The sequence below is a fragment of the Crinia signifera genome, chromosome 4 (assembly GCF_055691185.1).
Source record: "Crinia signifera chromosome 4, ASM5569118v1, whole genome shotgun sequence".
Classification (NCBI taxonomy): domain Eukaryota; kingdom Metazoa; phylum Chordata; class Amphibia; order Anura; family Myobatrachidae; genus Crinia; species Crinia signifera.
In genome coordinates, this window is record NC_139220.1 from 220,185,709 (window position 1) to 220,212,579 (window position 26,871).

At 42.6% G+C, this 26,871-nt stretch overlaps 1 protein-coding gene across 2 annotated transcripts in view; it reads right to left on the bottom strand.

Moving 5' to 3' along the window:
• The window catches only part of LOC146075008 (neuronal acetylcholine receptor subunit alpha-7), a 191,502-nt gene that overhangs the window by 65,894 nt on the left and 98,737 nt on the right, over nt 1-26,871 (bottom strand). For both annotated transcript variants that reach the window (XM_083183806.1, XM_083183807.1), the window contains one exon: nt 9,501-9,545. In XM_083183806.1, the coding sequence (XP_083039932.1) occupies nt 9,501-9,545 (45 nt within the window). The remainder of the gene's footprint in view (nt 1-9,500; nt 9,546-26,871) is intronic.

The following is a 26,871-nucleotide window of genomic DNA, read 5'->3' on the forward strand; positions in this document are numbered from 1 at the left end:
CAGCGTGGAGTTGATTTTAGATAGTGTGGCGAGCGCAGCCAGTCCGAAGCGTGGCAAGCGCAGCGAGCCCGAAGCGTGGCAAGTGCAGCGAGCCCGAAGCGTGGCAAGCGCAGCGAGCCCCGCGAGGGGAAGCGGATTACTTTACCTGTATTCCGCGTCCCCTCACGGGGCTCGGTGGCTCACTACACTATCTAAAGTCAACTCCATGCCAACGTGGATAGTGGGGGTATGAAAAGGTCGGAGGACGTGTACCGCCGCTGCGCTCGCCACGCTTCGGGTTGGCGTTGATAGTGGGGGTGGCGTTGACAATGGGGGTGCATTTAACATTGTAAGCACCCATCAGGGTGCTTGTACAATTAAAAATCGCATTGCATCGCATGCCATTTGCTGGCATGCGATGCTATGCGATATTTAATTGTACATTCATGTTAATTTACACGAATATCACATCGCATAGCATCGCATACCATCGCATACCACTATATAGGGTATGCGATGGTATGCGATGGGCGCCGTGCTAGGAAACAAGTACCAAGCAAAATTGCTCAGCAACATCGCTTAGAACAAATTTCTGCGTGTGTAATAGTGCTCTCCATCTCTACTTGTGTGCCCCTTAAGTTTGGTGTCAATTCAAACTCAGTATCTGAAAAGGTTGCAGAAAACAAACACTGTTCAATAGCAAATAAACATTTGTGTGTCTGTTCTTTTGTTCACCCCACTACAAAACATTTCAAATTGTATAACTTTTTGATTTCTAAAATAAAAAAAACAGTAAAATGGTTACTCCACTAGATTCAAAGAAAAGCAAGTTGTGCTATTTATATCTGACCTCTACTATTTCGTTTCTTGTCTTCTATAATGGTTATGGGTGAGGTTTCTTGCAGGCTTCACACATCACAATGCTTATTGTTGATATATGTCATTATTTTTCCCATTTCAGAGAGAAGGCAATACCTCAACCATTCCAAGCAAACGTCAATGAGATATTTCTTACAGATATCACAACAATAAAGTTTAGGAAGGTACTGTATATCCACTGCATCCCCTCACTCCTGTTTATTTAAAAAAAAAAAATGACAGGTGCTAGTAGGCACTTGATGCTTGGGCATGGTGGCACTTGTGGTCCTGCAAATAGTTTCTTTCCCTTGGCAAATACTGATTTTAATCAAGATTGTTAATTGTGTCTTTCTATGTCTCGGATTGAAATTTCGTTGTTGTTCAATTTTGCATTGTGATGACAATAAACTGTTATTTAAAAAAAAAAGTGTTATCATGTTATGCCAGCCTAGGTGGTCCCTGTAGTTCTCCTTTAAAAACAATATAAATAATAAAAATGACACAATAGGCCAAATGTAATAGGGTGTGAGAATCAGAAAGGGAGAGATTTTGGTATAGTTTTCTCTATCATCCAGCGCTACTAGCTTATTCACTGCCAATGTAAGATCTCTCCTAAATAAAATGGACAAAATTCAGGCAAGAATGGCTAGGCAGTATTTGCTTAAGACCTGCTCTCTTATGGTATTTACAGAGACTTGGTTGAATGTTCTGGACTCCGCTGTCCAACTTATAGACAAGTCTCTGTTTAGAGCTGAGAGAACGGATAAAACCGGTAAATCAAAAGGAGGTGGACTCTATGTATCCATTAACAATAAGTGGTGCTCTGATGCTAGTTCAGTTATATCATCATGCTCAGCTGATATAGAATTTGTAGTTGTTAAATGTCATCCCTTTTATTTACCAAGGGAAATCTCTGTGACTAAGGCCCTTATTCTGGTTGGTGCGGTAATATCCGCGTCTCTGCGCATGTGCGAGCCGGGCGTACGGCCAAATCCCGCATGAAATGTGAACACTCCGAACAGGGGGTGGAGAGGGGCGTGAAGGGCTATTTGGGCTCATTACCATATGCATACGCCCCGCGTTTCATGGGCGTTCCCATGCAAACGCTGGGCGTACGTATGGTAATGTGGCCGTGACGCACGTGTAGGGGGCGGACATATGACATCACCGGATGTCAGCTGCCCGCCCAGATCCCTGCTTTTGCACGGAGAAATGTCCGTGTGGTCTGAGGTTGCGGGAGCTGGTGGAGCACTCAGTCCTGCATTTGATGGTCTGCGATTATCGAATGATGGGGGAGGTTCCCTGAGATGGAGGAGGCGTATTCCGTGAGAAATACATGTGCGGTCCGTTCGGCCAGCTTCTTACCGCGTACGGACGGAGTTGGCGATCCGTATGGAAGGCGGGGTTTCGCACGCACGCTCCTGGCCGCATAGTCGGATCCGGCCGCACCGATCAGAATAAGGGCCTAAATTTGAAAGTCGCAGGGGATTTCAACCAAGCGCGGTTGAAATCAACATTACCAAAATGTTATCAATAAGTTAAGGATGCTTACCGCTCTTTTAGAGAGGCAGACATTGGTCACTCAGATATGTTTCCCTGTTTTTATCTCCCACTTATGTTTCCCTCGTTCGGCGTACGAAGCCGAAAAAAATCTGTTACTACTGCCTGACCCGAGGGTGCTATGGAATCTACTGACTGGGAATTATTTATTGAAGAGTCCACAGATGTTAACAACTTAGTTAACATCAATGTTTTGACAACTATGGTCTTAGGTTACCTGAATTGTAGCATAGAGAGTGTGACTGTCAAGAAGCAGATACTTCTATTTGCCAATGACAAACCCTGGATTAATGGGGAACTATAAAATGGATAAAAATTCACTAAATCAAGATAGTGATCCCTTGTTAGGGGATACTTTAAACACTTTTTATGCTTGTTTTGATAGACGAATTGTGCCACACACCCTTCCAGTGGGAAACTCTGAGAGCGTAAGCCCTCTAGAGTTAGACGTGGACTCTGTTAGACAGTGTGTTGCTATGACTAAGTTAGCGATTTAACCTCCCTCATTATGAAAGCATTCAAAAGATTGGTCTTAGTACATATTAAGGAATGTATCCCACCCGGTTTTGACCCCTTCAGTTTGCCTATAAAACAAATAGATTGATGCAGCACTTATTTTACTGCACTGAGTCCTAGCCCACCTTGAACAAAAAGGGTACCTATGCTTGTATCCTATATGTAGATTATAGTTCAGCCTTTAATACGGTCATTCTAACATCACTAGTTAACAAACTTTCCAACATTGGGTTGAGCGGGTGTATGTGTAGATGGTTCCTTGATTTTTTGTTGAACAGGCCACAGGCTATTAGAATAAAAGATCAGGTATCTGGTGAATTGACAGTTAGTACAGGGGTTCCGCAGGGGTGTGTTTTGAGCCCTCTGCTGTACTCACTATTTACTTATGACTTTGTACTTCGAATCTGTCCAAATCATCAAATTTGCGGATGACATTGCCATAGTGGGTCTTATCGCGGGCAAAGATGAAACTGAGTACAGGTTCGAAGTATCCAGACAGGAGTCTTGGAGTAGAGACAATTGCCTGGTTTTTAATGTGGACAAAACCAAGGAAATTATTTGTCATCAAGCTTTGTATTGTCTGTTAGTCCTTAACGAGCAACAAGATGAGGTAGTTGAGTCTTTACAATTTCTGGGCATAAATATATCAAGTGATCTAACATGGAGTACACATACAGAAATTGTTATAAAAAAGGCCCACCAGCGAATGTTTTTCTTAAGGAAACTACGTTTATCTGGCATGTGCAAGAGAACGTTGGTGAAGTTTTATACTGGCATTACTGAAAGCGTTTTAACGTATAGGGCGGTATTCAATGTGAATACCTGCGAGGTGCAGCGAATCCTTTTTAGGATTCGCTGCACATTTGCCACGTTCCGGAGCCTCGCCGGCTCCGGTATTCAACGAGTCAGGGGCTCGCTGCCCCTGACCGGCGAATATGAGCTCCTGCGGCGAACGCCGCAGGGAGCCTGAGGACGGTGGCAGACAGAGAGATGGAAGTCTCTCTGCCTGCCCCAGAGCGTATGTGGGGGGGTGGTGGGCTCCCTGGGTGCCAGGCAGCACAGGCTGCCCCCCGGGGGTGCCAGCAGGGGGCCGCGTATATTCACTACACCCGATCGTAACCATCGGGTGCAGTGAATATATGAATATGTAATGAGCAGCTCGGCTCTGGCGCCCCCTGCTGGCTGCTGTGTAAAAAAATATATATATATATATATTTTTTAAAATTAAATATATATTCATGTGCTTACAGCACATGAATAAAAATAGCATGCCCCTCCTCAGAATAAAATTCCTGATTTTTTTTACACCAAATGTAAAAAACAAAACACTTTATTTCAAAAGTTCACATTCCACTTCTCCATAAAAAGATAGCGATTGCTACTCGGTGAATCATGGCGAAAAAAACCTTCAAATGTATTCGCCATGTGGTCATTGAATAGGGTGATTCACCGTTTTAGTCAAAAATTCGCCAAACAGCACAAATTCGCCATAAAAACATGGCGAATCAGGCTAATTGAATACCGCCCATAGTGTTTTAGCATGGTTTGATACTTGATCTGCTGCTGAGCGCAAATCGCTCCAGTTTTTTCGACGGCAAGTAAAATAATTGGAGTAGCTCTACCGAGTATCCAACAAGTATATGAAAACCATCTATTATCGAAGGTGAAGGGTATCTTGAGGGACCCCACTCATCCCAGTGGAGGGCTGTTCTCTTTATTAACATCGAACAGGAGATACCATTCAGTTTTGTGTAAAACTAGACGGATCAGGGATAGTTTCTTCTCTGCAGCAGTTCACACTTTAAACAAATAGTGGGATTCTTGGTGGTAATGATTTATAGTTTTATGTCCTGATGTCCTTTTATTTATTTTGCTCTGATATATGCTGCTGTTTACACTGGAATTTCGTTAATTGTGCATATTTTATGTGGACAGTTGATGAGAATAAAGGATTATTATATTATACTATATAGAGTTTTCCCATTTTTTAAAGTGGCAATCATTTACATCATAAAATCAACTTGGTTTTTCAGTGTAAATGATTGCCGCTTTAAAAAAAAAAGGGAAAACTCTTCCAAGATCTCTCACGTTCTGATTCTCACACCCTATTACATTTGACCCATTATCTCTTTACCCAATTCCACTACTGCTACAAAGAAAGTTCATTCTTTTACAGGCATTAGAGCTGGTTAAACTAATGGTGCCCATACACTTATGGGACATTGCAATGCGATGTCCCATCGCAGCCGATCGCATCTTATGGTGCAAAAAGTGCCCTCTTCCAGCACCCGATGTCGCATGCCATCTGCGATGGCACATTGAGTGCTGCAAAAGGGTGGGTGGAGGAGTGGCATAGCACTATGAAGTAGCAGTAGTGGGCAGCGGGGGTCAGCATGGCAGCAGAATTTGAATTAAAAAAAAAAAACACTGGCCACTGACCTCGCCGTCCACTAGCGTTCCTTCACAGTGCTACGCTACTCTGACCAAGGCTGCCAAAATTGCTCCCTCTGCCCACTGATTGCATTCCAGTGATTGCATGTGGTTACAAACCACATGCAATCGCTCATGCAATTTGATAAATATTTTGTGCAGCACATAATATCTATCAACGCTATATGTGTCTAGGGACCCATTCGATGTGCACACAAACCTTTGATTTAACGCACAGATGCGATTGAAGGATTGAATGCAATATCACCCTAGTGTATGGCAGCATAAGGAGCAATGCCTACACACATTTTATTTGAAGATCCCACTCCCCCTAAGAAAACATCCCTAGTGCCAACTGGCATTGGGCTAGAGAAATTATGATAGGGGAACCATACATTGCACACTGCACATCTTCTGTGTATGGCCCTGAGTGGTCAAAGCACAGAATTTAAGTAGGGTTTATAGATTTCAAGCACAAAAACTAATCCACAAATAAAAACTTGACTTACAAGGTGTTTTTTTCCCAGTAAGGAAATATCTAAAAAAAACATCTTTCTTATTCCTTGCACAATAGCATTTACTTGATTGGCAGTATGAGCTAGTTGATAGGCAGTCAGGGATCTTAGCATTATCATTGGCTTTCATCATTGGCATAAATAGATACATGTGGGCCCCATAGCAAAAGTTTGTAAGGGCCCCTATTTATCACCTAATGCAGAAAAATGTATACATCACATGATAGCTCTGGGCCCCTTAGCAGCTGCACCCGCTGCACCTATGGTAGTTACGCCCTTGGCTATCATCAAGTCTCTCTAAAGCACTTGGAACTGAGGGGGAAGAGGCATTTGCCATTACCATTCACATTCCCATCTGTCATGGCAGATACTTAATAAACTAAAGGTACCCATAGACGGTCCGTTCCCGGACCGTCCGTTTTGTACTATGCGATGCGCGCTCCCCGCGCACCACATAGTACGGTACAAAAAGTATGTGCTGCACATACTTTTTGTACTAGCTAAACATCGTATCGGATCGCATTGCATGCACTAGGCATGCGATCCGATAAGATGCATGCTAATTAAGACCCAAACGGATCCGTTTAACGAACCGTGTATGGGCACCATTATTGCTAGGTGGGTGGATATTAGATGTAATGATATTGACTATATGGTTGGGCCAAGTTTACTAGTGATTTCTCTGTGGTTCCTCATCAGTGTGTGTCTGTATAACTTTTTCATTTGGAGTTAGTGAAGGGGAGTTACTGAAAGGGTTAATTTGCCATTTCATGTACAAGAAAAACGTTTTGATATTCATGGCATCTGAAATATAATGGATTTATAATAGAAACGTCTACTCCCCAATCTGAAATACTTTATAGGCTTAGAATTGACAAGAAATTATGCTGCAAATGACCGGCATTTAAGGTAATTCACATAATTCATGTCATTTTAGCATTTCCTTTTCTGTATTCCAATAAATTTACCATCTTAAAAAGAACAATTTCTCTGATTGCGGTCTTTATTTCTGTAAACCTGCGTAAAAGAAGCTTACAAAGGGTGTGCAACTGAAAATGCTGCAAAGCAAAAAGATTCACTGATGTGTATTTGCCAACAGGAAAATAATTCATGCTGACTTAATTAAGGAGTTACTTTCGCCTACCTGATTGTGGACTGAACCAAAATGCATGATAAAAAATAAGGCATATGAATCTACTAGAAACAAATGACATCACTGAGGCATGATAAATCATGCTTTACATTTTAATAGATCACATTAGTTGCTAATGAATTGTTCAACCCACCCTCAGAAAATTACTGCCTCATTCATACAGTTGACAGATGTAACAAAATATCTTTAGTGTAAATCTTGAAGATATATTTATTATTTGTACTTACTGAATACTAATACAGTCCCCACCCTTATTTTGCAAATGGTGTTTGAACTCCATTTTGCTGGACTTTGACTCACAATATACAGTTACTTCAAGGTCTTAAGCATGGCCTTCAAGGTCTTCAAGGTCTTCAAGGTCTTAAGCATGGCACCAACAGCTCTGTATCTGTTACTCTTCATCAGTCACTATTCAACCCATCTTGTGTATACTGTTCTACATCAATATTACAAGCTACCTTCTTGCTGACTACAGTGATACACATTACAGTATTTTTTCCTCCTATTGCCTCCAATGATTTTCACTGCTAGATTTGGGATGCGGTCATTTGGTCTACAGCATGATGGTCGACAGTCATTAGGTCGACAGTCATTAGGTCGACATGGGAAAATGTTGACATGGGTCTAGGTTGACATAGGAAAAGGTCAACATGGTTCTAGGTCGAAATGACATTAGTTCGACAGGTCGTTAGTTCGACAGGTCATTAGTTCGACAATGTCTAAGTCAACAGTCAAAAGGTCGACATGGGGTTTTTCACTGTTACGGTATTTATACAGTAGTTGTATCCATCATGCTATTTCATAACTGTAGCCTTTGTATTGCCTAACATCCCAATTCTGCCTGCCCCCTTTTTTGTCTTTCCAACCCCCACTGGGAATGAAGTTTGTCTCACCTTGGTTTTATTCCCTCCCTCCACCTGCACCCTTGACCTTATCCCTTCTCACCTCTTCTGCTCCCTCATTACTTCTGCAAGTTCCCACTTCGCTCATTTACAAGGTATTCAACTTATCCATCTCTTTTCAGTTTTTGCACATTCCCTTGGATAATTTCAAAATATCATCAAGGTATGTAATTGCATACTGATATAACAGATCTCAGCAGATATGATTCATGTCTGTCTGGGTTGCTATATAAAGGTGCTGGTATACACTAGCTAGAGCTGGATTTACGTTGCAAAGTATACAAGTTTAGTCAACAGGCCAGGTCAGAACAGACGGTAAAGTACCAGGGAGAAGGCAGATTCAGGTGTCAAGGAGGCCTAGGTTGAACCAGGAATTAGCAAATGCAGTACCAGGATCAGGTGGACTTACGTCACTTGGAGTAGCAAAAGAAACAGGTAGCCAATAGAAAACGAGTCAGCTATGCTGGATTTCCTTTTATAGGTGGATACTTGAATTTGGCGGCATGTCACTTCACATCTCGGTGCACCTGGCCCTTTATATTCAGTGTTTGTGCATGCAAACCCTATGGGAGCCGCACACCTGGAAGCACACAGGAGCACAGCCTCTCTGAGTTGAAAGCACTTAAATCTACCTCTAATCCCCTCACCTCTGCCTCACTACCACCACAGCCTGGATAGCCCAGCACTTTCTGAAACTTAACATGGCTAAGACAAACCTTATTGTTTTTTCCAATTCCAGGGTTTCTCCAGCTCCGCCACACTTTCTCTACTTTGATATCACCAACTTTTCTGTGTCAACAAGTCCACTGTCTTGTCACGATATTTAGGCCATCTCTCTGTCCAGCCATTTCCAACTCCATAAAATCTCCAAGATTTGACTTTGCACACTACAGATACCACTCACTACTCATCCATGCACTTATATACTGTGTTGATTAATGTAACCTTCTCCGTTCTGGTCTTCTACTGTGTCTACCCACTCTAATCTGTAATAAAGCTGCTACCCACTTCTCCCCTCCTGGCACCCGAGTCTCCCCTCTGTAACTTCCTTCACTGGTGACCTATTCCCTATATAATCCAGTTTAACTCCTTACTCTTCCATAAAAAGCCCTTAATCACCTAGATAATTAGTCTACCCTAGTTACCACTTCAATTTAATTTCAGCCCACATAACCTTTTGCTCTCTCCATTCTCCTCTGACTGTTGTCTCACCTCCACTGGGGTTGCCTCCTCCTATGTTCATCTCCAAAATTTCTACCACAGCGCTATCCTCCTCTGCAATACAGTGCCTCTCCAAGCCCAACTTTCTTCTGTTGTCCCCAGTTTTAAATAATCCCATGAAATCTGATGTATTAATATAAAGATATATACTTCTTAAACACTATGACAAGTATTACTGGAGGGAGGTATTAGATAATTACTCTTTCACATTGTAATGTTTTTTACTTTCAATATTTCATAAACGCTAATTTTATTATGGAATATTTGTACAACTCCAATTTATAGATAATTTCTCTATTTAGAAATCCCATACAATCTAATATTAAAAATACTACAATGTGCATTTGTGGAAACATGAAATCTTACCATTTGTAGCCATATATTTGTTGTTAACACCTGGTTTTTTTCATCCTAAAAGAGAAACAAAATGTGTTTAGAGAATAGCAACCCCCACAGTTAAGTTCAATTTATTCTTTTGTACTTTTGAAGTATATACTGTAGATTGCTCCCAAGGCGATATTCCTTCTAAAATTTCCTGCAAAGCCAAGTTAGAGTGTTGCCTTTTCATCTACTCAAAAGCATTTTTTAAATATGTAAACTTCAGTATATTCTATTATAATTTAATAATGTCTCCCCAATCCTGTGAAGAATAAATTGGTTACATGAGACAAGTATACAGACTATAAGGGTCATTTATAAGCTACAAGTATCTTTCAAATGGCTTTGTACTCTTATAAAGGAATTTGTGGAGGATTATGTGCCTTATGTGTGCTCAGGGGCGGATCCAGGATAAAATGACAGGGGGGGCACATGATAAAAGAGGGTTTAGGTGGGGGAGGGGTGGTATTAGTGGTGCCAGTGTACATGCTAAAAGAGCGACAGAGAGAGGGTGGGAATGGGATTAAAAATAGTCCCTGGCATTTAAAGTATGCAGGCCCACCATGGCGACAAAAGTGAAGGATGTAGTTGTACGCGCGCCGAAGGTGCGCTCCGGAAAAGGGTGTGTGGCCACTCAACAGGGGGCGTGTCCTTGAGTGTAGTGTACAACACCATATACAACTTCTACACATTAGTTGCCCCTTACACATGATGCCAAATGGAATGAGCCAAAATTTACGTAATGCCACATGGATTGTGTCAAAATTCACATAATGACACATGGATTGTGTCAAGATTCACATAATGCCACATGGATTGAGCCAAATTCATAAAATGCCACATGGATTGAGCCAAAATTTACATAATGCCACACTGATTGAGCCAAAATTCACATAATACCACACGGATTGAGACAAAATTCACATAATACCACACGGATTGAGCCAAATTCATAAAATGCCAAATGGATTGAGCCAAAATTCACATAATGCCACACGGATTGAGCCAGAATTCACATAATGCCACATGGATTGAGCCAAAATTCACATAATGCCACACGGATTGATCCAAAATTCACATAATGCCACATGGATTGAGCCAAAATTCACATGCCGCCACACGGATTGATCCAAAATTCACATAATGCCACATGGATTGAGCCAAAATTCACATAATGCCACACGGATTGAGCCAAAATTTACATAATGCCACACTGATTGAGCCAGAATTCACATAATGCCACACAGATTAAGCCAAACTTCACAATACGCTTCATAAACAGGGACATTGTCCACCAAAGGCACCCATTAAACATTTACACCATAATGTCCATTACACGTTAAGTTACACGGCATTGATGTCCATTATGTATTATGCCAAACACCATAATGCCTATTAAAATTATGCTTCATAAGTGCTGCTTATCTACATGCTCATTGCCAAGGGTTCCATGCTCATTGTCAGAGGTTCCATGCTCATTGCCATGTGGGATTACATGCTCATTGCCAAGGGGGAAAACATGCTTGCGGTAAATAGGGGACCACCGCCAGGCAGAAGTGATAGCCACCGACAGTGGCAGAGTCTGCCTGTATTCAGAGCACTGCAGGTCCCGGCTATTTGAAATAATACCCCTTTCACACCAGAAAATGCATTCCCAGGTTGGCCCCTTTTACACCAGCCTAGTCCCTGCATTTTCTGGTGTGAGGGGGACAGAAAACCACCCATCCCCCCCTTTAACCAGTTATCTCATTTAACCGGCTATATCTTCGGAACCACCTGACCCATTTACATGATACAAGTATCATATTGAAGAACTTTTGAGTGGGCTTTGAATGATTTTGGTCCAGTGAATCTGGAACGTTTGGTTCCAGAGTAATCTGCCCTCAAAGAACATGAACAGCCATGAAATTACATTTTAAAAATATAAACTTGGTTTACCCACAATATCTCTGGAACCGATTGACCGATATGGACCATCCTGGTATCATATTGAAGGCCCAGCGATTTGGAATTGAATGAGATCAAACACAAGCTTCTGGGATGCCAGGAGGGGAACTGGTAGCCGTCAGAACTGGAAGGGGGTCGGAATTGACGGGTCCCATATTATCCTATGGGGAAAAAATGTTACAGCTTTGCCAGGCGATATCTCTGGTTCCCGGTGGGCTAGAGACACGGGGCTGGGCTCGTTGGAAAGCCCTGGTCTTCAGCTACAAAATGAAATGACAGGGGGGCACGTGCCCGGGTGTTCCCCCTGAATCCGCCACTGTGTGTGCTTACACTACCTGTAAAAAAGTGTACATGCATTTATATGTAAGAATTCAGAGCACATCTGATTTGCACAGTATGATGGCCAGGCCTGCTGCAGGATCTGTGACCAAGCTAAGTATTGTATCCAGAAGAAAATTTAATTCTTTGTTGGAGGAGAAATGGAAGTGATAGAATTTAATAATGATCCTGTCTTTGAAGACAGGCTCCTACACCATAGTTGCCTTTCCCATCCAGGAGACTCTTGGATTGTTGGAGATCTCATAGACTTCCAACTGGTTAGGTAAAGCTTTCAGTCCAACCAGTGGCAGAACTTGTGAGTGGTTGGACCATGTGCACATATAAAGTGTGCTCCACTCCAACCCAAGTTCACAATATTCCACACAGCAGTGTGTGGCAGCAGTAGGTCCCATAATCCTCATCAGGGATCTCGTGCAATGCACCTGCTGCACCAATAGTAGTTTCACCTCTGAGTCCAGCGTTTCTTGCCTGTATCTCTTAGTAGATAGGAAGTTCTACTGATATATGGGAATAATAGATGTACAGTAGCTGTTAAAATTAAGCCTGTGGCAAATTGGTAAAATGTGTATGGACACATAATACTACCTACATAAAATTACTCACAGCAGCCTTCTTAGCAATCTAGGATGTTGTATATTTGATAAATATAGCCAACAAAATACCTTCATATTTAAATAGGAAGCTAAATAATTAATTCTGGTTTCAGATGTGTATGCTTTTTTCCTCAAATGAAACAAATTAACATATGAAATCCCCCGTCCTCCCCCTTAGTGGCAAAGTGAGAGATGCTGCTCATAGAAACCAATCAGATTCTACTTATAATTTATTTAGCACTTATAGGATAAACGCTAGAATCTGGTTGGTTACTGTTTACAGTATAGAATGTGTGAACTTTTAGAAGCGCCTCTCAGAGTATACCTTGCCTCTGTTATGGGTCTGTAGAAAGATCTGACTAGACAAAATGTGGGACTCCTGATGCATCAGTACTTGATGTACCAATAGGCTGATCAGGCTGCACAAGTAGCCAACAGTGCCACCCTGGGTGTCACCAGTGCTGTTTCTAGACTTGGCTCCCAGTGCAAACAAGTAAAAATGCACCCAGCATAAAAATAATAAAAAAAAAAAAAAATTGCGCCAATAGGGGCACTCTGGAAAGGTGGTGTGACCTTGCAGGGAGGGGGCATGGTCTTGCAACAGGGATGTGACCTTGCAGAAAAGACTACCTTACACCCAAAATGAATGTCACTAAACACAAGTAACAATATAAAGGAGAGAGAATAGAGATAGAAAAGGAGTGCAGAGAGATGGAAATCGAGAGCGGACAGCGAAAGAAAAGGAGAGCGGGCAGAGATAGAAAAGGAGAGCGGAGAGAGAGACATAAAAAAGGAGAGTGAAGAGAGAGATAGAAAAAGAGAGCTGAGGGAAAAAAGAAAGAGTAGAGACAGACAGAAGGACAGTGGAGGAAGAGGAGAGTGGAGGAAGGGGGGAGAGAGCAGGGGAGAGAGAGTGGAAGCAGGGAGAGCAGAGGGAGATTAGCAAGGGAGGAAGACAGGGAGGGAGATGAGAGTGGAGTAAGGGAGAGCGCGTTAAGGTGGCAATACACTCCTGCAACTTCTTCCATTAGTGTATGGCCAGCCGATCCCACTTGAGCCACATTGCATGCAGTCATTTGACATGTGGTGGATCGGATGTAACCCTGTTCCCTGCTGCAGAGAGGGGGTCAGATGTGCAGTAGGACCGACCTCCAAATCCGATGTGCACAGGGCCATGAATCTGATTTCAAACATATCCGATTTGGACATTTTTTACCGTATTTTTTGGCCCGATCCATCAAAATCGGGTGAAAAGTGGCCAAATAGGACTAGTGCCTTGATGGCTATCCATGACACTCCAGCTGTTGTTTAGCTAGACATCCCAGCATGCGCTGCATCAGATTTAACATGGGCAAATAGCAAAACTGAAGCAGAGCCTGCTGGGGTGTGTCAAGATTAGCCATCAAGGGACTAGTGTATGGGGGCTTTAAGAGTTGAGACTGTGTATTGCACTCAAAGAGACTTTCATTCAATAAATAAGACACCAGCCAGCAACAACTATATATATTTTCCTAAAGGAAAGTGGGCACCAGAGAAAGTTGAGCATTTATTATCCACAAGAGCCGGACACCAGCTTCATATATATATATGTGTGTGTGTGTGTGTGTGTGTGTGTGTGTGTGTGTGTGTGTGTGTGTGTGTGTGTGTGTGTGTGTATATATAGAACTGATTACATATAATAATTTTAGAATGATAATTTATTATAATATATTTTGTTTATTGACCCCCCCTCCTGATATACTTTGTGTGCATCACCACACCCCCACTTCTACCTACCTTGACTATTCCTCCCCTCTATGCACATATGCCCTGATTCAGACTTGATTGCTGACCGCCCACCATACAAAACGGGGCTGAATTTGACCGGTACAAACAGGTCTGAACCTGCGCCACAATACAGAGGGTTTAGGTAGTACAGCAATAGACAAGTCACACACACATAAAAGAAAACCTTGAGAGCACAGTAAGCATAATGCAGGATTAGTGCAGGCAGTTTGCATAATGACTTCCTTGGGTTGTGTATTGCTCTCTTGTAAATTTCTAAATATCAATGTGGTAAATATAATGCCAAACTTATTATTTTATTGCAGTGATAGTATATAAGTAGGCAGGTGACACCGGCAGTTATTTCAATAGGGGAACTACAGTATATATTAGTTTATTTATTATATGCACAGAGGGCAAAATGGACTATCCTCTGAGTTGCTGGAGGTTTGGGATTTTGTGCAAATCTCCTTGAATAGGCTTTAGCCAATTATACATACCTCTTCTAATACCTTTTGCAATTACACAAACGTGTACAGATATGGTAGGTAAAGTGTATAAAGAATATGAAGAGGATACTTCACAGTAGAGTACATTTCAAATGAGAGTCCTGATCTTCAGTACATGCTGGTTTGCATTCAGGCTTAGAGAAGATGATTTACAAGAAGAAAATGTTCCTGCTGTTAAATTGAAGCCCATTGTGAAATATGACAAAAACAATCTTTGTTATTGTTTATCTCTGGTGAACTTTATTATTAATCATTATTAAGTTTGTAACCATTTCATGCTAATTTTTATTACAAAATGTTCAGTATTCTATGGGCTCCTCCTCTTTTATACTGCAAATAAATATACGTATAAGACTATTCTGTAGTGTAGCATCAATTCATTGTATATTACTCCCATTACAGAAATGACTATCCAGATAACAGTGAGGTGAACTGAAGTCAATACTGGCTAGTATTAGAACCAGATTTCTGCACACTGTACACTGAGCTGTGGGTGCCTTCTTAACTATTCACTTACTATACCATTCACTTTATATTCAAATAAGTTGTTCCTTGCTGGTTATCATTGACAAAAATATTGAGGTAACTGCTTACCTGCGTTTAAGAACTCTCTCCCTCAAAATCGTTCATTGACTGGCTTGGGAGGAGCAGGGCAAATTGGGCTGCCATTGCCTGCCTCCCTTCACCCAAAAATAAACGCTCCCCTACTGTATATGTGTTTGTACATGCCACCTTTATAAAGTTCTCATTTGTAAGACTGTACTAACACCAAAATACAAATAGTTCTCCCATCTTGTTGTAGTCCATTATCAAGTTTATTAAGTGGATGTGTACTATCTTGCCTAATAGTCATTCTGTCATTACAACCTGTAGCTCTGATGCTCATTATACCGAAAACTTCAGCAACTAAAACATTATAATAAGGTCAACCTTTGTCACATGTCCTTACAACAGCATTAAATAAAACCTACTGTAGGGGTGTATTTAATCCGTGACAAATTTTCCGACAGTCAGAAAATCTTAACTTTTCGCAGATTTTTGGTCAAATTTACATTCAACCAATTTAATCAAAGTGCCGAATTTTCAACTCTTGGAAAAATCATCACGGTCCAGAAACACGTGGATCCGCGAATGAATCAGTGATCCACGTGTTTAAGTCGAAAATGCATCCATTTTTGACTAATTTACCATGGATGCAGATTTGACGTTAAACAAACTTGAACCTGCATTGGCGGAAAGCCGGCTGAAAGCAGTTGCATTGAATAGGTATGTTCGGATTTTTCATGAAGCCGAAAAACCCGGACAACATTAAATACCCCCTTAAACTGTTAATTTATTAAGCAAAAACACTAAGAGTCCTGCAACTATGCCAGTGGCTTAAATAGAACCTTCAACAAGGAATCATTCACAAGCAGAAATAGGATAGCATTGAAAAAAAACTCTCAAAACTACTCATTTCTATTCATTATTATGCCACTCGCCAAAAAGGTATAGTGAGGGGAGATGACAAAAGACCTTTTTCTATTTCATTTATTTGTTTATCTACCTTTGCATAAAAGCTCAGAAGAGCTACTTATACATGAAATTATTGCAGATTGTATGCTACATGTCCTCACCAAAAGGGTGATGAAATGACAGCAATTGCATTAATACTGAGTTTACCAGAACTCTTTTTTTTTTTTTTTTTTTAACTTCTGCTTTTTAAGGATAATTACAATAGAATCTTGTTTCAACCAGATGATAACAGTGTTTATGTAGTGCAAATAAGCTGCTGACATGTTCTGTTATCTGCCAGTACCATGGACAGCAACATTATACTAGGACCCTTCTGCAGTGCCAGTGAACATAGGGATGATTCAGGTTTCGCTCGCTAAGCAGCACAAAGTCGCTGCTTAGCGAGCAGGGAAGCGCTGATCACCATCACGACAAAGGCCCACGGGCCCCGCAGCCAGCCCCACCAGCATGTGAGTGGATATGTACGGGAACACATCCCCTCGCATGCGTCCAAAAGGGAGAGAATTAATTTGATGGAGAGCGCTTAAGACAGGGCAGGTGCTGACGTGACGTCAGCCGCCAGCCCCGAGCAGGGAACGCTGCGACCAGCATTTTCATGGGGATGCTGGGCATTTCCCTGATGCGTTTGTCACGCTTATAAATCTAATTAACTAATACAGAGGACATGTGAATTGCATTTAAACAAATGCAAGCCTAAGGTACAAAATGCAAATGAGCACACAACTCTAATAAATCCAGTACACCTACCCATGGAGTGGACACTGTCTCCATGAATATGCTTATTCCTAAAGCTGGGTACACACTGGGCAATAGATCATCGATATGGACAATATCGCAAATATATTGTGAGGAAACCACCCTTAGCTGGGAAGGTGGTTACCCTCGGTGGGATTCAAATCACTCGGGCAGACAAGACTATATAAAAAATAAGTCTTTATTATGACAGCACAACAGAAAAAGATGCTCACATGGTAAAGGATAATTGGTAGCATAGATCCTCCAGCTGCCTCTTAAGGCCCCCATATATTATGCGATTTCACCCGATTCGGAGTTTTGACACCCCGTCCGACCCAGTGCGCGGTCCCGTGCGCATCGGATCAGAGTCAGGCAGTCGCAATGGCTGCACATAAGATTTCCTAAATCTTATGTGCAGTCTCCGGGCAGGGGCCGCTGGGGAACTGCAGGGAAGAGCTAGGCAGGGTGAGCTGACAAATAGTCAGCAGGTGGGGGATGCCGGTGAGCCGGGCATGGGGAGAGGCTGGCAGGGGCAGCAGAAACATAGGCAGTGGGCGGGGGGATGGGTCACGAGTTGGGCAGGAGGATCAGGCAGCCGCAGCTGCAAGGAAGAAAAATCGCAATATAAACGAATGGGCAGCCAGTGATTGGGAGAGAGCTCTCAGCCAATCACTGGCTGGCCATTCGTTTGTATTGGGGTTTTTCTTCCTTGCGGCTGCCTGATCCTCCTGCCCAGCTCTTGACCCGTTCCCCTCGACGGTTCACCGGCTTCCCCCCATTAGCCTCTCCCCATTCCCGGCTCACCGGCATCCCCCACCTACTGGCTATTTGTCAGCTCACACTGCCCGACTCTTCCCTGCAGCTCCCCAGCGTACCCCACCTAGCTCTCCCCCTGCACCTCCCCGGGAGTTGCATATGATAAATTGCATGTGATTTATCATATGCAAAACTTGACATATCAAGTGCCTAATCATGTGTCCCCCTCCCGGGGAGCTGCAGGGGGAAATCAGGTCCGATTTGTCCCTAGGACAAGTCGGACTAATGTATGGGGGCCATTACAGTCAGCACCTTGAAATAGCAATATCAGTAACCTGCAGCCTTACCACTACCATTAGCTAGACAGTCCTGTGTCCTGTAGGGTTTTCTCTCATGTCTGATCTACAGGATGCCCCAGGATAGAATCTCTCCATTGAGAAACTGTTCTTATATACCTGGCTGGCAGATCCCCCCTGGTGCCACAGTCTACTCAGGGGGTAGGGTCAGATATCCCAATGCTAGGTCAGCCAGTATAGTGCAGCAGAGACCCATTGTACATCCCCTGGGAGGTCTGACCTATTATCTCCCAGGTTACCTGCTGACCCAAATGTATCCCTTTGTCTGGCAGCTAATTTACCAGTAACTCAAGCATTGTTCTGCTACATTACCAGCAACACCTATCAAACCTAACACAATGGACTAGCATATGTGATACACATGGTAATTAGCTAGCCCAGCTACCTGGCTTTGCTTTCTGTCACACACTATGGCAATAACCTGTTTCTCTCCAATACATACAATCCTGCAAGATAAACCTGATAACATTACATAACAATACACATAACACACAGCTACTCTTGTGTATAAACTGGACCAAGGATTAAAAAGTACATTACACTGTGAGAAATGAGAGGTGAATATGAAGGTTCTCAGTCCAGGTCTATCTCGTTTCATCACATATATCATCTTTGTCTACAGTCAATATCATCAATGATGCGCACGGCAGTAGGACATTAAAGACTCCCGTCCCCTCCCGTCATCTGTACATGCAGCTTAACCTAACAATATCGCCAGCCACTGCATGTACAGAGCAGGGGTAGCAGGTGACATCGTGACTGATATCTGTCAGAGTGTACACACAACATCATTCTCCTACGGCACCGCTGATATAGTTATCTATATCGACGGCCGTGGGAATCATCTAGTGTGTACCGAGCTTAACACTGTGGTTCATTTAGATAATTCTGTCCTGCAAAACAGAACCTTATTTTATTTCATCCCGTAAAGCATTTGCATGCCACCACCCTGCCTTCTCCTCCAATCATAAAGCACAAACATCTGCAGGTGCTGCCATGCTGCGAGTAGTTTAAAAAAAAATACAGTCTGGACTCACAACAATAGACATTAGATGGCAGCCATGACTGTTGTTACTTTATTGTGATTTATTTGGCAACAGTATATAATCTAAATGGAATAAAGCACGGGTGTCAAACACAAGGCCCGCGGGCCAAATCCGGCCCGCCAGACCTCGTCATGTGGCCCGCGCGAGGAGATAGCATGCAGGGGCAGTGTGTCTAAAACAGGAGTGCTGCGGGCCGTGTCCACGTCCGCGGCCGCCTTACCTGTTCCTCCACTGTCAGTGGCCATGTTCCTGTAGGCACATATGTATGTGGCTACAGAAACATGGCCGCCGGCCTCCACGGCTACGTGGAGGAGGGCCCGGCCACCTGTTACCTCTGATGCCCGGCAGTGACAGACACTGGGTGGGGACGTCATGATGATGACGCCGCCCACCCATGCGTCTGTAGAGAAGTAGGAGCAGGCAGGGAAGCTCGACCGGGAGTCGGGGACAGTGTGGCCGCAGCAAGCAGTGAAGAAATGCTGGAAGCCGCAGCAGCTGCAGGACAGACGGAGAAACAGTGAGTGAGGATGAGGATCACACTCACAATAAAAAATATATATATATATATCTGCTGTTTCCTGAGGTGTCCCCGTGTATAATAATAATAATGCCATGACACCACAGGCTGCTCCTCCTGTATAATCATTTATGTGTCATGGCATTACTTTTATTATATTATGCAGGGGGAGCAGTCTGTGGTGTCATGGCATTATTATTATACAGGGGGAGCAGCCTGTGGTGTCATGGCATTCATTTTATATTATACAGGGGGAGCAGCCTGTGGTGTCATAGCATTATAATTATACAGGGGGACCTACAGATACAACCGGCCCTTTGAGGGTGACCAAACTGCTGATGCGGCCCCCGATGAATTTGAGTTTGACACCCCTGGAATAAAGGATACTGTCCAATATAATCAGCAAAAGCTATGTTTCCAGCGTACCTAATCTCTTACTCAAGAAATTCTGCTTTACAAAACAGTGCCTTCAAATTCAGTATTGCTATCTTCAATATATGTATTCAGTTATAGCAACATCCTGAAATCTTAGTAGTTGTTTCTGAAAATAACAGAATCAGTAAGATAGGTTTGAAAGAATTAAGATATTCTATTCACATTGATCCTGACTCATAGATGGACGTAGTTTATACAGCACTGCCTTGAGAAAGGCACAAAACATCTGAATCTCTGTTTGAATAAAACGTGGATTTCTTGCAATACAAATTGAAGCCTGCTGAGCACCATTTATACCCCTTTGGGGATTTTTCCTGTCTTCATAGATTATATATATATAAATTTATATACACACATACACAGACATGCACATACATACTGTATATATATCTATCTAGAATATATATATACATATAGATAGATAGATAGATAGATAGATAGATAGATAGATAGATAGATAGATAGACATTGTAGGGGCTCTGCACACACTAAATTAACTGATAATAAATAGTGGAGATTTGGTTCATGAATTGATCAATGCATTTAAGCCTGCAGCCCCCTTCAAGGGACCCCACTTTTCTGCAGGTCCTAACACTATCGCTGAAAATGGCTACAATACACATAGCTATCACCTGGTAGCTGCTCACCTATAAAAGCAAAGTGTGCTGTGAGCTTCAGACCAGATAGCATGCCTGGAATCAAACATTGATGTGATAGCTATGTGTATTGTAGCCATTTTCAGCGATAGTGTTAGGACCTGCAGAAAAGTGGGGTCCCTTGAAGGGGGCTGCAGGCTTAAATGCATTGATCAATTCATGAACCAATGTCTGTTTAAACAATGTGGTCACAAGCCATAGGGCACCCCAAAACTAGGAAAGGTGAGTGCTGATGTTAAGTGTATATATATATATATATATATATATATATTCCGTAGGAATAACAGTGGGGCTGCAGGTGACAGCTACTGTCTGTTTATCACAGGGATGATCATGTGCATAATGGGAGGTGGTTTCTCTTGCTGCCTGCTGAGCTCAGGGCTGCTCAGAGATCCTTGATGGCTGCAAGAGGAGACAGAGAAGAGCCAGAGCTGTGTATTGCATAATGACTTCACCATGTCCATCAAGACAAGGCCAAATGATGAGTAATGGGTGGGAAGAGATATGCACATGTTCTAGACATGCATGTACTGTACAGTCTGTATACAGGAGTGGAGAGTGCTGGAGAGAGATCCTATTCATTACTCTCCAATACTTTTTGTGATCCATAGCCTATAGGCTATAATGGCCAACAGCACCTGGATATGATATTAGCTATTGGGACCATGCTCTTGTGGTTTAAGAAATTCTGCAAATAAGCAGAGGAATGGGGTTCTACAGGGGCTCCAATATCTGTTGATGTCCCCTTTGGATGCATCCAGGAGATACATAATATTTGAAGATTTGGGCAGCATGGATGGTGTAATGGTTAGTGTTACTGCCTCACAGCAGTTAGCTCATGGGTTCGATTCCCACCATGGCTCTGTGTGGATTTTATATATTCTCCCTGTGCTTGCATGGTTTTGCCCCGGTACTCCAGTTTCCTCCCACAGTCCAAAAATATACTGGTAGATGAAACGTCTACCAACAAAATTAACCCTAGAATGAATGCATGTGCATGTACATGTGGTAGGGAATATAGATTGTAAGCTCCACTGGGGCAGGGACAGATATGAATGCTCAAAATATTATTTGTAAAGCGCTGCGGAATATGCATGCACTATATAAGAAACTGTTAATAAATAAATAAGATATCCCCGATAACCCCAAATATTCATATACATTTCAAGCAAAACGGAATTTATGGTACAGTTTATCATACAAAATAATCTTCTTGAATAACTATAGATGTGCCCTGATTCTCTGTATGTCTGTATGTCATATGGCAGGAGATGTCCATTGTGACTGAGACATTCTCTAAATTGTGAATCCTAGCAAAAAGTCACTTAGCAGTACCAGAGACACTTGGCTGTGGCTGTAACCACACAGGATTTGCTTTTACACACACACACACAAACTCGCAGATAAAGCACAACGGAACTTGACATGATTCATGCGGAAAAGCTGCAGGCACTCGTCTGGGAGCCCTTTTTAACACAGATTCAGACTCAGATGTAGAAATGTTGAACACCAAACTAATCTGCAATGTAATATTGTCACTTCTATGTATTTTAGTTACATTTACAATGTGCACATTTTCAGCGTAGGAGACCCTTGGCAAGGCAGAACACATCTATTGATGTGACTGAAGCAACAGTAAAGCCCCATACACACTATAAGATAAAGTGGAAGATATTTTTCAGAAAGGGCTTTCTGAAGCTGATCTTCATGATATATCATCTAGTGTGTACACTCAATATCATTAATGATGCACACTCCCATGTGTCATTAACGATGATTGATATATACTGAACATGCAGGTCAATTTAGCAATATAGCCAAAGGGGCCCGTAAAACTGAATGTTTAGCGGACCCCACTGACATCACTGAAAGATTTTGGCGGTTGATGGACGCACAATTTTGGCCATGCCCCCCATCAGCTAGTGTATATGAGGCTTAAGAAAGGACACATCTGTATCAGGATATTTAGCGATTCATGCCTAGTCCCTGCCATTTAGTAGATAATATACAACCACAGTATCACTGCAAAAGCTCTTTTTTGTCCCTGCTGACAGGAGAATTTTCAATGTCACCACTTGCTGACATATCTTGTATTGAAAACAGTGATCAGATGGCTGACAACAGCTGCCACTGCCAACTGTGCTCAATTGGTTAAACAACATTTACAAACGGATGTTTCCCATAAACCCTCCCCAGCTAGATTCTTTCTGATATGACTTATAGGTAACACAGCTGATGAGGATATGTCCCAGCATTACTTCCAACCATTTTCCCTTTAAAGACACTTAACCACTTTTTCTTCTTACTATTTTATTTCTTTTTTTGATAGATATAATGAAGATATGGATAGATGCTAAATAATCAGGTCATGTTAATGTAAGCTAATAAGTTTGTTTTCTTTTTGAAATTATAATTGCATACAGTATATTAAAATAATTTGAAATATATCTACAGTACTGTAAAAAGTATTCCAGGGATATACAGACTTTATTACATGAGAAGCTAGGGGATGATTTTAGGTCACACGCAGTGATCCAACTTAAACCCCTGACCTGTTGGTTGGGGTTTGTGCTTGCACACAAGGGCGTAACTACCATAGGTGCAAAGGGTGCAGCTGCTATGGGGCCCAGAGGTGAAGGGGGCCCATCTTTACCATTTAAGTCATATGTTTTACACACATTTATCATCATCAGTTGCTAAATTGTGGGGCCCCTTACAAACCTTTGCTATGGGGCCTACAGCTATCTAGTTACGCCTCTGCTTGCGCATTTCTGCACATGTTCAAACCCTGACAATGAATGGCGGCGGCGAGTTACACGCTCTCTGAAGGAAGGACTGGGGTGGATGACGGCGTGGAAGAGGATCACCCATGGGAACGCCCAGCATTTTATGGGCTTCCCCATGAAAACACTAGGCATTCCCATGGATACGCAGGTGGGCCAATGCCTGCCGGGGGCTGCTGGCTGACGTCACAAAACGCCAGCTGCCCGCCCCATCTTCAGCCAGGCACACGCTAATAAAAGTCAGTTCAGACTAACTTTTATATGCAAAGGCAGGAGAAATCATTTGATGGTCAGTGACCATCAGCATCAGTTTCTAGACTACATAAATCACATCCAGCTCCCAGGTCGAAGAAACCTCCCATTTGTTGCCAGACCGATAGTAAGCACCAGTAAGCAATCAGTTCCCTGGCTGATAATCATCATCCTTGGCTCCCAGGTCAATCAATATACCCTCCTTGGCTCCCAGGCCAATATACCCAGACCGATAATACACCATTGATTACCAGTGTTCTCAAGATCTCCAGTTCACACATTCCAGTCTCTCCAGAACATCAGGTTACAGTCAGGGCAAGGGGCCGTGACCTGCTTGTCGGGTGCAGCGTAGTTCAAAGTCCCTTGTGGGTTTCCCAGTCTAAAACCACCGGTGGGTTAGACTCCGCGCCCCTGTACCTGGTATCAGCCAAAACAGCTGCTCCCTTGTGTGCTACTAGTGTTCATTCTAGCACCCGCCATATTTGAATATCCATGCAGTTCCTCTTCCCTGCCTAGGGTGTCGCTGTCTGCTGTAGTGCTTCTAGCACAGTGTGGTCTGAAGGCAGGGAAGAGGAACTACATGGGTTTTCAAATATGGCGGGTGCTAGAATGAACACTATGCTACCATTCCTCTATCTCATGGGTCTTCAAACTGTGGCCCTCCAGATGTTGTGGAACTACATGTCACAGCATGCCCTGACAGTTTGGGCATGCTCTTATAGGAAAAAATGTGGCAATGCATGTTGGAACATGTAGTTTCACAACATCTGGAGGGCTACAGTTTGAATACCCATGCTCTATCTGCTGCATGTGCTACCATTCATCTATTTACATGCTGCCCTCCATTGGCCCACCAAGGTCACAGCTGGGAACTCATGCTCTCTGTAATGGTTAGCTAAGCCTCTGTGGTGGCTAGTGACACTCCCTCTGGAGACTGGCCACACCAGTCCTAACTACTGGCCCTAACTACTACTACATTCCCCCAGTGGACCCTTTACACCCTAGTCCGACACTACATGAATGTGTTCACATTCCTCTAATAATTTGAAAGCCAGATATTGGGACCTGTCATGCTGAAGGCGTGGTCAGTCCAAAAAAAAGTGCAGAGCTGCCGGGTAGGTGGGTATGGCCCCGGGTAGAGGGCCATAGCCAACCACACACCCCCATTTTAGCTATATGTTGGGGCATGCCCCAGACTCCCCTAGCAGCTGGGCAGCCCCTGGCCCCCTTCTAACCCTCCATCCATCCTCCATTGCATTTCTTCAGCGATCATCAGCTGCTCTGCAGAGCAGCAGTGATCTCAAGCCAGGACCGTCTCCGGACCATCTCCAAACAGTCTCCGGACCGTCTCCGGACCGTCTCCAGACAGTCTCCAGACAGTCTCCAAACAGTCTCCAAACAGTCTCCAAACAGTCTCCAAACAGTCTCCAAACAGTCTCCAAACAGTCTCCAAACAGTGGCACTTTCCCATTGTAATTGGGACAGATGGAAGGTATGGTTTGACTCATAGTGTATCCCTAGTGTTCTACAAATGAAAAGATCTTGTACAACAGGTATTCCGCGTCTGTTATTAAATAGTTGAATAGCATATGACAATACACTTGCAGCCTCGGAACACTGTAATCTATAAGCACAAACATCCCTCACAGGACACCAAGTGCACTTATGTGTCCGATTTATAGCGTGTTATAAGTAGAAGAGAAATGTAGCAAAAAATCCTTTATACATTGCACTAGTCTCTTATATTACTTGATGGTACTCTCTAAACGTGCCTAAAATCCCAATAGCTTTGCAAAGCTTTCTCTAATGCAATCAAAATGTATTTAATGGAAATACAATTCTAATTTGTTTCTAGTTATGCACAGGAAGTGAGATTTACAAAGTTATCCTGTTTCTTCAATTAGCGTCTGCGGCTTCCTAGCTGTGATAGGCTTCTGTGTACTGATCTCTCCTTGCATGAAATCCTATTGTACAATTTTTTGCCTACTTGAGTCTACCTAATTAAAGTTAAATGCTTGTCTCCTGTGGGGTTGTTTTTTTATAATGAGACCAGAGTGAGGCATTTTAATTCATAATTAGCACAGAGCTGGCAGACAGCATGTACGTGTGCGCTACTGTGCTGTCCTCTCTTGTTATTTGTCACTCACTAATTCTCTTTGCTTATTCCGTGACATTTACTGTGATCACTTAAAGACTTGCATGATATGGATGCAATAGTAAGAAGAGAAAATGACTACGGTTGTAGAGAAGCCATTCAATCAAAGCACAAGGTTGGAATACTGTAGAGTTGCCAATTACAACTCAAATCTTCCAAACCTGGATGTGCGATGTCAGTGTGCTCCTTGTTATAATGTTTTGGGGTTTTTGTCGGATATCTCTAAAGCCAAAATTAACCCATTATAGGTATTGTACTAAGCTAGATGGACGCAAGTCTTTATTCAACATCACCTACTATGTAAAACAAGAGTTCCCTTGCAGCTAATGATACATTCAGTGGCGTAACTACAAATTTTGTACCTCACTCTCTTTTGTTAGTCCTGGACCCCAGAATATCTGTTGGCACCCCTGCATCCACATTGCATGTTCTTGTCATACAGCAGCTTTCTGATGTTTAGCTTACCACATGCTACTGTATACAACAGCATTGTATAGTATAATACAGTACTGTATCTTTTTACACCTTATCACTTATATCATTCCGTGCTGCGATAACTAAGGTATATAAGTCCTGAAAGACAGTTATAGTAGGTGAGAACGCATCTGTACTTACTTCCCCATTCCCACCTAGTGCTTCAGAAGCCATCTATCTGTCTCTGCAGGAGCAGACCTTTGAATTTTCTGTCAGTGACGGCTGTATGACTATACCTTCTATTGACTTTTATTACGGCAGACTAGATGGCTGCTCAAGCAAAAACTCTAAATCTTCTACCAGAATATACTGTATCACAAGTGATGAAATACTGGTAAATGCCTTTAGGCTATAATGGAGGTTTTCCTAGCCAAACTTATTTTACCAGTGATCAAGTTATGGCCAATAAAATTAATTTATTCGATATTGTAGTATTTTGGAAATGGGACAAATCATATGATTATGTATAAATGACTAAATTTGACCATTTGATTTCCTGTTGAAAGCAAATGCTGAGCATGCCATCA